The sequence below is a fragment of the Coccinella septempunctata genome, chromosome 3 (genome assembly GCF_907165205.1).
Source record: "Coccinella septempunctata chromosome 3, icCocSept1.1, whole genome shotgun sequence".
Classification (NCBI taxonomy): Eukaryota; Metazoa; Arthropoda; class Insecta; order Coleoptera; family Coccinellidae; genus Coccinella; species Coccinella septempunctata.
Genome location: NC_058191.1, coordinates 21,294,511 through 21,308,616, shown reverse-complemented (window position 1 = coordinate 21,308,616; position 14,106 = coordinate 21,294,511). Strand labels below are relative to the sequence as shown.

General features: G+C 34.9%; 1 protein-coding gene across 2 annotated transcripts in view; it reads right to left on the bottom strand.

Moving 5' to 3' along the window:
- Positions 1–14,106, bottom strand: part of LOC123308932 (dopamine D2-like receptor) — a 285,090-nt gene that overhangs the window by 44,143 nt on the left and 226,841 nt on the right. For both annotated transcript variants that reach the window (XM_044891748.1, XM_044891749.1), the window contains exon 3: positions 5,174–5,426. In XM_044891748.1, coding sequence (XP_044747683.1) covers positions 5,174–5,426 — 253 coding nt within the window. The remainder of the gene's footprint in view (positions 1–5,173; positions 5,427–14,106) is intronic.

Below are 14,106 nucleotides of genomic sequence, written 5' to 3'. Positions count from 1 at the left end.
GAAACAGGACCGTATTTGAAAAAAAATACACAAAAGATCAATTCGTCTATTCACTTGTGATAAGTGCGCCATACAAAGTGAAACTTGAATTCCTTAGAATAAATATTATAGTTTTTCATGGCAATAACAAAATTTCTGTAAGGGATGTGAAAAATATAGATTTTGGAGCTTGAAAGAAAAACCATGATTCTGAGTTCTGCCCTGAAAATATTGATATATTTTTAATGAGCTTTTTGAAGTGAACAAACCCATAAAATTTGGTCGAAATCGGACTTTGCTTTCCAGAGATATTGCTATCGCAAATTAAGGCCAATGTTCATGAATCACCCCGTATCTCCGAAACTAATAGTCTTAGGATACAAAACAAGCAAGTTTTCTTAAAGGCCTAGATGACATGCATTCACTATTAGGCTATGGCCAACGACTCATGAAACACCTTGTATAACTTGTTAGTATATTGGTTTTATATTTCAGGTCCATTTTTCCCTGAGATTTTCGGTAAATGAGGGAGGATAGAAAAAAGGAAAAAAGGTTTATGCAACCTGTGAAGATGTATCGAAACATAAAGGACCTGCTTTAAGGAAAAATACCCTATTGCGAGCTCCTAGTTTCTCTGATTACTCATGTGGCATGCCTTCTGTCAGTAACTTGAAGATCACCATATGTTTATACTTCAATAAAATGGACTGTTCTCATTTTTATGTATTTATTTTTACAAATAAATAATAATTGAAATGAAATGTGAGTTTTTATGCACGCTTCTACCAGGCGGCCATCATCATCATCATCATCTCGTTCTATTTCTCTCGCTGTTGCACCACCATAGACTGTGTCTTTCATAGGCATATCACAAAACATCTCCACTGAAGATACAATTTTTCAGGAGAATATTAATTTTGACGAAAGGAGTAGAAAAAAAGCAAGTTGAACTTAACAAAAAAAAATCCTATTGTAACAAGATCAGAAAAGCCTAATCTTCAGTATTGGGTATCTTATATTACTAATTCCAGGACAATAAGTCTTCTTCTTCCACTTTTGAATAAGACTATGTCATTTGTTTTCTGATTTTTGCCGATGTCCTGGGACATCTCTCTTTCCACCGCTTTGGAGGGCGCCCCAATGGACTGCGTGTGCTAGGTTTTTGTGTTTCCTCTAATTTGGCCAGTCTTTCATCCGGCATCCTTTCCACGTGGTCTCTCCAGAACCTCCTGCGTGGTCTCACCCATCTGACGACATCCTGCACCTCCAATTCTTACCTTATGTCTGAACTCCCCACATGGTCTCTGAGTGTTACCCCTTTGATATCTTAAGATCCTCATTTCGGTTGTTCTCGCTATTCTCTTTGTTTGCGACGTTTCTGCCCTAGTTTTAGCGGCGTATGTGAGCAGTGGTCTCACACAAGCTTTATATATGCGAGTTTTCGCTTTGCGACTCATGGTTTTGTTGTCCAGACTATATCACTCAGGCAGCCTCCAATCTTAGCTGCTTTGTTCGCCTGTGTTCGGACTCCTACGACGCATCGTTCACTGGATACTGTCACTCCTAGATAGTTAAATCTTAACACTTGCTCTAAAACTTTTCCGTTAATTACTATCTTACATCGGATGGGCTCTTTGGCGATAACCATTGTTTTGGATTTCTCACAGGAGACGATCATATTCAGCTCTTTTGCACCTTTTTTGAACTCGTATACAAGGCGTTGAAGGTCATCTTCATTTTCAGCTGTTAGAAAGGCATCGTCTGCACAGCACATCATATTTAAGGAGCGGCTTCCCATCTCATAGCCTGCCCGTATCATCTTCACTCTTCCAACAATACGGTCCATCACAAGATTGAAAAGTAGTTGACTCAGGCTGTCCCCTTGTCGTATGCCAGCGGATATGCTAATCCCCTCAGATAATCCACATTGTGTTTTTATCCTGGTAGTGTTGTCGTTATTAAGGTGTTTAATTATTCTTATATTTTTTTACATATATTTTTAGCTTGTAAGGTTTCGAGAACATCGTGGAGTCTAATTCACGCCTTTGTTAAGTCGGACATGGGTTTGTTGAACTCGATTGATTTCTCATCATTTGCCGCAGAATAAAAATCGCATCCACCGTTGACCTGTTGCGTCTAAATCCTTGTTCCTCGGATATGTTAACTTGGCTGGAGATTTTATTAGTCAGTGTTTGTGAGTGGAGTTCAATAAAGTTATATTTCTATAATTATCGGGGTCCTTTTTTTTGGCCTCTTCTAGGGATAAGCTGGTTTTCCATTCACGAGGCACTTCACTAGTTCTGATGATGTTTTGGAAAAGTTTTGTTATTTCTAACACTATAAGTGTTGGCAAATAACATTAATGTTGAAATAAAAGCAGTTTTCGATTTTTTGTATTTATACACTTTTTCCGCCGACCTCTAAATAATAGCACTGTTTAACGTACATGAAATTAGCTGTTAATGAACCCTTTTATTGGTTGATTTCCTATTAATGCATTATTGTCATGGATAATCGAACATAGAAGTATTCAGCAGCTTCTCAAATAATTATTTTATTTGTATGTCGCATTGATTTTCGTAGTGCCTAGCGGGCGAATTGAGAAGAGATGAATTGTGGAGGTTGTAGAAAAATAATGATGGTTAGAGAGTATCAATATATCTATGTACTACAACTTCAGCTTCCACCAGCTCCACACATTCTTTAAAAGATATTATAGGGAACGATATCAATGTGATTTACTCAAAATGTCACAACTCGAATATGCCCTCTATGGACTTCTCGAATTGTTCGATCGGCCGCATAAAGCGGTGATTACATATGAGCGGCCGCGGCCACGATCACGATCACGATCGTGAGACATCCCGACTGAACGTCACTTTATCGCTGAACAGAGCGTGATATTATGTGCGGAATATGACATTTGCATGGGACGTTTCTCGATCGTGATCGTGATCGTGATCGTAGCCGCGGCCGCTCATATGTGTTCACCGCCTAAATCAACATTCCGATATGAACATAGAAAATTTATAAGGTGTCAAATTTGACTAGGTCTCGATAGAAAGTTTTTGCAATCAAGAATTCACATTTAATTCAAAATGTGGTCGACGGAAGAATCTTGTAATCAACTCGTTTATTAATTGAGCGATTAATGATCTCGAACATTAATCGCTTTCATTCATAACCTATTTGATTAAATAACTATTTCCGCGCTAATGTGGATTAATCAATAACATAAATTTGGAATTAAAAACATGCTGCTTTCAACTTTAATCAGTTCAATAAGAAATGACTCTAAATTCTAGAATGAGCCCATAGTGATTGTTCAAAGTTCTTTTCTGACGTTTTCGGAACAGCTCCAACTGTATCCAATGTCGTTGACGTTTGGGAATCTGAGGGGAAAGTCACTACGGATTTTAGGATACGGCTATTGACGATTCTTGTTCACTCATTATTTTCAATAAGGCCAAAACAGAATTCACAATCCACTTGTTACCTTTGAAAATGCAACTCTGAACGAACTTTCTGGTAAAATTAAGTTAATTTTTGAAGGTATATTATATACCCTTATGCACGGCAATGATATTGATCGCTTCAATTATGAGCTATTCTTGATTCAATTCACACAAAATCTGCTTTTGTTTCACGACAAAACTGAATCTCATATAACAGTTGTATTTCTTTAGCAACGCAATGTGTCGAGAAAAACTTTGTATGGCCCTCACTATTTCAGGATTCCTCTACAAAATATAGAAATTTTTCAGTTTCGTATATCAACACCCTGAACAACACGAAGAGCTTGAAAAAATACCCTGTGCCTATTATGTAAATAACTAAGGATGGTGCCTCTGCCTGAAGGTTCTCGATGTTCACGATTACCGACACTACAGAGTTTCTTTCTAATGAATCCAAGGCCTCAGTTGTAGTTGCCTTAAGTTGATCGACCAGATGTAGCTAATTGTGTTTTCCGGTTTGGCCAATTAAGTAAACTCTTCCTCGAATGTGTGCAACATTGTGAAGATTAATGAAAATTCGTTGGCTGCATTATCATTAGTGCGATTCTGAATAGCCTCAACTAAATCGGTGAATTCATTATGACATATGACGTTGCTCCTTGATGTGAGAGGCTGTAGCGGTAAAAGTGCCTATACACGCACGGGCGAACTGCAGTATAGGACAGCAGATACGTAGATCTTCTGTTCATCTGCACTATAGTTTTCTGGAGTTTCAGTTCAAATTGAGAGTCCTGGACTGCAGTTCTCCTGTACGGGCATAGTCCCACCAAAGCTACGCATCAGCGACACGATTTAAATGTGTTCAAATTATGTCGCTGTTGCGTAGCTTTTGTTGGACAACATGGTGGGAAAACATGGGATGAACACGAAAGATACACGCTGGGGATATCGGATCGTCGCTGTTGCGTTGCTTTCGTGCATAAAAAATGGAAGGAAAGACAAACAATTCTCATTGGTCGTTTAAAATGTTGATCGTGGCGCCCCGTCCGGCAGAAGATGGAACTAATTGTGTGAAATAGCGCTATAGTAGAAAATATGGAATATGTTTTCGCCTAACATATCCTAAATTCCAAATTTTCTTTCGGTTTCAGTTGTATTTTCAGATAAATCTAAAGTCATAAGTTCAGTTTTCGCCATAGTTTTTTAGTATTTTCGAATAATTTGTTGTGATTTTAATGCATACATGGATTTATTTCCTGCAGTGAATACATTAATTTTATCAACAAGTTTCATCAGATAAAAAGGCAAACATCTTTCTTTGAGTGGAGGCTCAGATTATGTTGTAATATTTTAATTTGAATATGAATTTTGTGAAGCAATCAATTGTAGTTCGTGAGTGAACTCATCATTAAGCAACCTGTTCTCATCATGTCTAATTCGTTAGTTTTTTTAACCGACTTCTTTACTATACCACCGGAGTCCGACTAAATATCATTTTCACTAAAGCCCGTATATTGAATATCATAATACTCATATATAACACTGGGTGTATTCACAGGAAAATGCTCAGTTTCCAATCGCAGAATCTCTTTATTCTAATTTTCTGAAACTACCGATCGATCATGAATGGACGTTCTTTAATGCGATTCATAACAGCAACCATTTTCCAATCAAATTCAGAATACAGACATAAAATACATGTGAAAATACAAACTCGTTATGAAATGTCTAGTACTCACCCTAAATATACTATAATAAAGAAACACCATAATTATGCACGGTATATAAAACGAAGATAGGCTAGAGTACATGATGAAATCACTATTGTAGAACAGGCAAGCATTCGGGATTCTGTGTGGAGTATTGTTGAGACCTAAGACTATGGGCGACCCTATGGCCGCTGATATTACCCAAACTAATGCTATGGTCAGCCATATTCTCCTGTTGTTCTTATGCTTGGCGTATTTGATTGGTTGTGTAACTGCTATATACCTGAAATGAAACAGAGTGGAACTTAGTGACTGAAGAACAGGTTTGCGAATAATAGTTATTCATACAACAAGTTAGTTAAATAAATGTTTGTTCATGAGAAGAAATTTATTGATTTTTATTTCATTAAACTTGTTAGTTAAAAAATTTTATTGCACTGAATTAATAAACTTCAACATACACTTGTTGCTCTGGTTTGAATAATGTCGTCTTCAAAAGTCAAAATCGAATGAAATATTATAAATCACAGTTTGAACAACTGAGAAATTAATATTTCGAAGTAGAAAATTCGAATAAAATCATGACTTGGTTTGCAATGTGGGTTGAGTTTAAAATGGTAGATGAGCATCCGATTTTATGATAGAGATTTTTTCTGGGTTTTTGATTTTTTTTTTTTTGTGAGTTGAGTTTATACTACAAATTGTAGTGTGATCAACTGTATTTCCATAATGTTTGAAGGACTTAATGCTGCTGATGTTTTCCATGATTTCTGCACATGGTAACTGGTGACATAAAGGACAACGCGTCAGTTAAGATAGAAACTTAATAAGGATGGGGGATTTAAATGTCCCATAAGAATATTGGTTTCAGAGATAAAGTGCGATTTCTAAAAAAATGCTGAAGTTATGAACTCCCATACCTTTGTTAATTGGCAAGTTTTTCGTTGATAAATATCAGAAGAAAGCTATCAGAAGCTTTTAACTATACGTGTTCTCCATCAGCTCAAGAAAGAAGATCAAAAAATGTGTAGGTCTGTATTCCAATATTTCAGTTTACATTCCAGATGAGGAATATCACTCGGTACATGAGATCAAAAAATTCGAATATTGTATCAGGTCCTACCGTAAAGCGAACTACCTACTATATCTCGCCGTCACTGTCATCAGCAGTTCCAAAACAAATACGTTCAAGTATCTACGCAGACTAAGTAATTTGATTTTGGTTCTTATAATAGTTCTAGCATATTACCAGAATACCATGCTCAAATGAAGGTATCAGTTCTATTATTGAATGAATCGTATAACCTGATTTGCACCATTTCACTTACATTCCTCTTCAGCTAGCTATTCTCGAAATCCAAAATCGTTACATTTTTTAAATCAAATTGATAATGTTCTTCAGTATGGTGTTCACGTAGATAGAGGAAGGGGAAGATAACATAAACAACAAGAAAAGTGTGTCCAACATCTCTATGTTTTTGTTGACACTTACTGTGCATCTACTCCATGTTTGTTTACGTTTACCTCAATATTTGAATGTTAATTATCGTATTTGTGTTCGATGTAATAGTGTTTCGTTCCTTTTAAGACTTGAGTATCAATAGTTTCGTTGTCGGCATGCCAGGAAATTGTGTAATTTGTGGCAAATATGCCGAAAAAGAGAAATTCGGATTGGGGTAAACGTAAACACAAACAAGTTGATGTTGGACACAGAGAGCTCTCCTTCGTAGCTGCGCAATGCGATATCTTCTCTTTCTTCTATCTACGGGTGTTAAGATAGAGCTGGCTTTATTTCATTATCTCCAGAAATTTGGCGGCAATCGTATTTATGTTGTTTTATCCTATTTTTCAGCAGTTGTCTAGTCTGACCATTGTAGCATTTTGGGCAACTGGAATTTTGTACTCCAAGTTACTACAATCAGATATTGGGATTTTGTCTTTCAGCGCTGTGAATAGTGACCCGCTATTCCGAATGTTGTAGGTGACCAATTTAATGTCCGGCGATGTACTTTCCACAAGTCCTTTAATTCCGTTGATAAGTCCAGGTATCCTCAAATATTTAAAGTTAATATTTTCAGAATTACGATCTAGCTGAGATTCAACGCTCTGAAAATCAAGTTTTTTGTGGTGGAGATCTGATTCAAGAAACGCCCAGAATCCGTTGGTTTGGTGTACCATTTAGTTTTTAGAAAACCAGTGTCCAGCCTATACACTCTTGCATCCAGAAAAGGCAACGTACAGTCTTGATCCTTCTCTAGGGTAAATTATTATTATAATTATTATATACAATATAAGTGTTGAGGATTACCTAAATAACTCGGAGAACTTAAAAGAATTATTTCTTTGTTTGTTGGTATATTTATTCCATAAGTTTATTTATTGTTGTATTAAATAATTGATCGTTTGGAATTTTGTTAACCTAATTTATTTAGTCAAATATAATAAGACGTTTCGGGTTCGGGCCCTTTTTCAATCTTTATTTTAACAATTTCCAAGTCTTCTGCTTGTGGTGCATGTGTCAATATTCTTCTATATCACCAAATGAATATATGATATTTTCTGCATTTGCCCAAAAGCATTCACATTAGTGCTTTCACGATGTTTTAAATGCCAAGGGTTTTTCCACAAACAAAACAAATGTACAAAAGACTTAGTTTGTCCGCTATGTTTCGAGTGCCATGATGAGAAAGATTGTCCAAAGCAGAAAACTTGCTGTAAAAATTGCATAATATCCAACGAAAAGTATGAAACCTCGTACGCCACTGATCACTGTTCGTTTGATCGAGGTTGCCCATCGTTATAGTATCATATGAAGATGTTAAGAAAAAAACAGACTACAGCGGTGAAGAAGAAAACCAATAAACAAATTCATGAATCAGTTTATAAGGGATGCGTCGCACGAACCGGAAAGAAACGTTATCGTATCATATGAAGATGTTAAGAAAAAAACAGACTACAGCGGTGAAGAAGAAAACCAATAAACAAATTCATGAATCAGTTTATAAGGGATGCGTCGCACGAACCGGAAAGAAATAAGGAATTGGAAAATATGATGGAATATAATGAGGGCTCAGCGAGGGCTGACTTCAGAATTTTTCATCAGAATGTACGAGGTATAAACAAAAATCTTGTTACACTTAAAGTTTTTTGTCTCAGGTTAATGACCCCTTTGATTGTATTGTTCTAACTGAAACCTGGCGTGTTGATAGTTTCGATCTTCTTCAGATGAGGGATTATGATTTATTGTGTAATGTGGGTGTGGTCAATAGAGCGGATGGTGTGGTGGTTTTCATTAAAACTGTTTTAAGATATACTTATGAGATTACTCAAAGTAATTTAACTCCCAATATATCGTACAATTAGAATAAGGGGTTATGGGAATGGATGAAAAAATTTTCTGATCTTCTCTTTTATTCCATCAGTCGACGTTTCGGTCCAGGTATGGACCTTCCTCAGGACTCTAAAATTACATTAAAATGGTAACAAATCTCACATGGACAAAAAAACTCACCGGAAAACAGAGAGTTATTATTATGAGATTATAGATATCGGGAGATGTAAAGCAATAGAAATAAAAATTGCAGAAGGAGAGCACATAATAGTGATTACTGCCATGTAGCCATGTCTCATGATGTGATAGATATTGACTTTTTAAATCACTTTTTTCTCTACTTTAATGGAATCCCTTCTTACAGAAACTCTCTTCACGTAATCATTGGAGACCTTAATATAGATATACTGAACGAAAGTGTCATAGCGTCCCAGTATCTGGATCTCTTGTATGAAAATGGTTTCAAAGCTATGATTACCACAATCACAAGACCAGCAAGTCATGTCTGGATAATATCTTCTTGAAAGCTAGGAATAATATTTCGAATTGCAAATCTTATACTGTTAAACTTGATATAACTGATCACTTCTCCACCATTGTAGATATACCTTTTGAATATCAGAGGAAACTCAACAGCAATCGGCCTAGGTACAAGAATTTTGTTGATTATAAGCAAATGACCAGAAATTTAGATAAATTTGATTGGACTAGATTTCATCAAATAGTTGATATAAATGAGAGTACAAACTACTCAATTGACACCATAAAGGGAGAAATCGAAAGAGCCACAAAAAAAGTCAAAATGAAAAATGCAAGTAGAGGGAGGAAGGAGGAAGGCTTGGATCACCGAGAGACTTTTGACTTCAATTGAAATAAGGAACAAATTATTTATAGTATACATGCTGGACTCAAATAATATACAACTGAAAAGGGATTAGGTACATAAATTATCGGAATAAACTTCACCATCTAATAAACATAGCAAAAGAAAAATATTTTAAGAACAAGTTAACAGATAATTGGAGATTAACGAGGTTATAGGCGCTACTGGAAACTTATTGGTAACTGAAAAGTCTGATATTGCAAATGAGTTTAATGATTTCTTTTTTTTATCGGCAAAAACCTAGCAGAAGCAGTTCAGAGACCTCTGAAAACACCAATTAAAAGAAAATATTTGAGAGATCCATTTTTTCTTGCATCAACAACTGAGTCATTAAAAGACCATAAAGTTCAAGGAATGGATGGAGTGCGATCGGAGAGGTACCTAAGAGCATTTAAAGTGGGCATTATAAAACCATTGCACAAAAGTGGTGAAAAAAATATATTATCGAATTATCGACCCATTACGCTGATAAGCTCACAAACGAAGGTTTTTGAAAAGGTACTAAAAGGTCAACTAGTAGGATATTTGGAAAAGCACCAGCTGATTTCAACAAGACAATTTGGATTTAAAAGAGGTTTGTCCACACAGGATGCCGCTGTATTTTTGACTAATAAAAGATGCCGAAGTTTGGAGAGGGGAAAAATCGATGGCATTATTCTTGGACCTTGCGAAGGCCTTCGACACGGTTCATCATGAGCAGTTGTTGGAGGTTCTGTCAGATATAGGATTGCGAGGAATTGTAGCCAATTTAATGGCCAGTTATTTGAGAGAAAGAGACCAGTATGTACAAGTAGGTTCCACTTGTAGTAGCAAGAAAATTATCGAGTATGGTGTAATACAGGGTACGGTGCTGGAAACTGTTTTGTTTATTATATACATGAATTGCATATTTGACATTGATTCAGCGGGTGTAATGTCTAGTTTTGCGAATGACACTGTAATCTTCTATGAAGATGAAACATGGAAGAATTTCCTGAAACTTTTTAGGGTTTTCACTCATGATTAAAAAATGAAATAAACGTTTTGCTCCTGCGTAAATTCTTGCACTAATTTGTCAGGAACAAATCAACTAGTAAAAATTGTTGCCGGACAATGAACTGAAAATAAAGAATGTTGATATTTCAATTTTATATTGTAACGTTTCGGAGTCTATATCAGACAAAAATCAATTTTCGAAAATATTCTGGATTGTATCTTTTGTTTGACTTTAATTGTCAATACATAGAAACAGAGACTGCACAGAAACGTTGATTCATTTAATTTTGAAATTACTGGATGACAGTTCTTTCTTCAGTAAATTGATCCAAATAATATGATCTATTCCTACCGAACAATTTTGCAACACGGTAGCCATGAACTGAAAAATATTTTTGATCATATTAACAACAAAGAACCTACAATAAAATTCACAATGGAATTAGAGCAAGATAACAAAATTTCATTCTTAGATGATTCAATAAAAAAGTTTTCGAATTATTTTGAAACGAGCGTACACCGAAAAAGACAAATACTAATAGATATTTGAATTTTTATTCCAATCACCAAGTAAGTGTCAAAAGAGGTATTATTAAAACACTTTATTATAGAGCAAATTTAATTTCATCTACACCCGAAATTACAAATAATGAAATTGACTTCATTAAACAGTTTTTTAGGGATAATCAATACCCGACAAATTTTATCGAAAAAACAATATTGAATTTAGAGAGAAAATTAGTGCAAGAATTTACGCAGGAGCAAATCGTTTATTTCATTTTTTAATTGATTTTGTTTCAGAGATTGGGAGTGAAAACCCTAAAAAGTTTCAGGAAATGCAGAATCCTCCCAGAATAAATTTCAATCGATATATAGAAGAATTTTATTGATGCGTTCAGTGCTAGACTTCTAACAATTAATTTTAATAAAACATGCTTTGGATCAGTGCTCCTGTCAGACTGTTGTGATCTTTGTATCAGCATTATTATTGTTATAATAGTAGAGTTCCAGAATTACATCTCGGAGGAAAGAGAGCGAGCAGACTTTGCTCTGATTCGTAGATCTACGCTCTGATTGGACGGTATTGACGTAACAGATGGAAAAGATGAAAAAGATGCGATTCTGGAACGAGGCAATTATTGAGGTGCGAGGTAAAACCTATGGTTGATACATAGCATTAAGTTTCTGAAAATATCTATATTCACTATTTAACGAAAGACAAATTTCGAAGTGGAAATAAGGAATTGCTTTTGAAAATAGCAATTCAGAAGACGGATTGCAAGTGAGACGAAATATGGAATTGAATGTTGATATTTCACCTTGAGATAGGTTGACTTATATCCTATATATCATCCCTTTTATCACGGATAATATATGATCTATCATAATACCTATTGAAATCATTCAACTCGTACAAGATTTCAATATCTGAATTCGAATCACTATCATATTCCAATTCCATGCTCATTTTCAAACATTGAACTCAATAATTCTCTAACCGGCAACGCAAACCTAAACACAATTTCTGGAATCAAAACAAACAAGAAACTTCAAAAAACTTCATAGAAGCAGGTTGAAAATAATTTCATAGAATATATATAGGGTTTAATTAAGATGTCTAAAACTCTGGTGTATTCACTGATTCGATTTTGTTTTTAATTTCGTGGGGATATGGGATCAGTTTCGTTTTTCCCACTGTAGGTAGCGCTGTTCAGAATTTGACAGAGCATTGTCAATTGATATTTGAAAATAATTTGAATACCAAAGATTATAGAGTAGAAAGATGGGAAACGAGGCGACTAAAGCGATTTGAGTGCCATCTGTGTGTCACGCGTGTTTTTAAGACGCTAGGACTGGTTCAAATATTAATTTGAACTCCATTTGCAGAAATATATGAAATTTTTTAAGATTTCAGACGTCAATTTTGATCAAAGAGGTTTTGAATGTTTTGATTCTCATTCCGCTTTTTGTTTATCTGGCTCGTTATAGTTGCTGATTTTTGTCTTATTTCTTGGTGTAAACATCAAAATATTGTTCGAAAATTATAGAATGGTGATGAACGGTGGATCAAATAATAAAATGTATATTACGTGATTAAGTTTTTCACTCAACTAAGGAAAATGGAAACGTAAGTATTAAAAATCGTAACATGTGAATCGGTCATTCATTGATTCTAATTTTTAGTGCTCCGAAGTGGATAAAATGCTCAGGGCTTGAATACAATTACTTCAGCAAACACTACTAACTACACCATGTGCAATGAACATTTTACTGCAGGTCAATTGAGAACTGTTCATCGACGTAAATTGTTGTATGCAGAAAGCATCCCTTGCATGAACGGCCTATTAAGGGGAAATTATGATCTTTATAGGTCCATTCAATGATTCTCAATTGCTACTCTTTCAATATATTCAGAAATGCAAAGGTTTAATTGATTTCCATTTGGGAACCAAGTGACTGTCAAATTATTGTTTAGAAAGTCAAAGTTTTATGAAACCTGCTGTGAGTGTTTTGTTCATTCATTAATCAATTTGTATATTGTGTCATGAAGAGACCATATCTTAAGGAAATCATAAAAAAAAGCACCAAGAAACTATACTGACATACAGGTCTTGCATATGTCTGTAAGGTTTTTTTTTAGTGTGGTTCTGAAAATTCTTTGAATAATACCTTCATATGTAAGTAACTGGAATATGTATGCTATGATGGTATATTGAATATTGGTTCATATTAATTTCTGATATATTTATATTTTACAAATTCAACTAAGTTCATTAATTCAGAACAACCTTTTGTACAGAAACAACACCTTCGACGTATAGCAGACCATATACTTTAGTGTCCTAGTTAAAGCTTCATTTATTGCCCACTATTTCAATTTTTGTAAATTTTTTATGAATCGCAAACAAACACATAGCACATCCAACAGCGATTTTCGTTGATATCAATTGATTCCAAACAATGTCTAGATAAAAACTAACATCCTGATCACAAAACAAAACCATACTTTTGTTTTGTCGCTCAGGATGTTTGTTTTCTGATAGAAACAAAGTCAATATTGGAATGCAATACGAGAAAAAGAATTCGAATTTCGCGCCCCTCAATTAAAAAACAGAAAACTGTTATCAAAAACTTTTCCTGTATTGACAGTGCGTTTTTAGCGCCATCTCATTGTCACGCGTGTTTTCACTGGCCAAAATGTAGTCGGTTTTTAGTACTAGCGATATGAGGGCGTTTCCTATCTTTCTACTCTATAATCTTTGTTGAATACTTTACTACGACTTACGAATATGTTGTATTTATAAGCGATTAATGGTGTGTGAAAATGTATTAGTTTTGAGAAAGGGATGTAGAACATTCATTTATTCAACATGTCGTTCAGTTTTCTGTATGGACAATCGACAATTACAGCTAAGAATTCGGTGTTGTTGGAATTTGAGGTAGAACCAAATCAGATGAACGAACATTCGGGACGTATATTGCTAAGTTTTATGGCAACTTCTGCAATATTTCAAAGAAACTATATTGGAAATACGTAATGTGAATTGTGAAAATGTATTGAGAATCAGAAATACATCCATCTATTCAAGTCTGTTCTTCAAATATTCTGCATGAGTAGATACAGTGAAAATTCCCTTTCCGTCCACTGTGTTTTTTTAAAATTATATTGAAAAACCCCCCTCACGAATTCAATATGTCAAACGGAAATTATCTTGAAGAAAAATAGTAAATACTCCTTCGAATCCTTATTCGATAGTGTTGAAATATTGACAG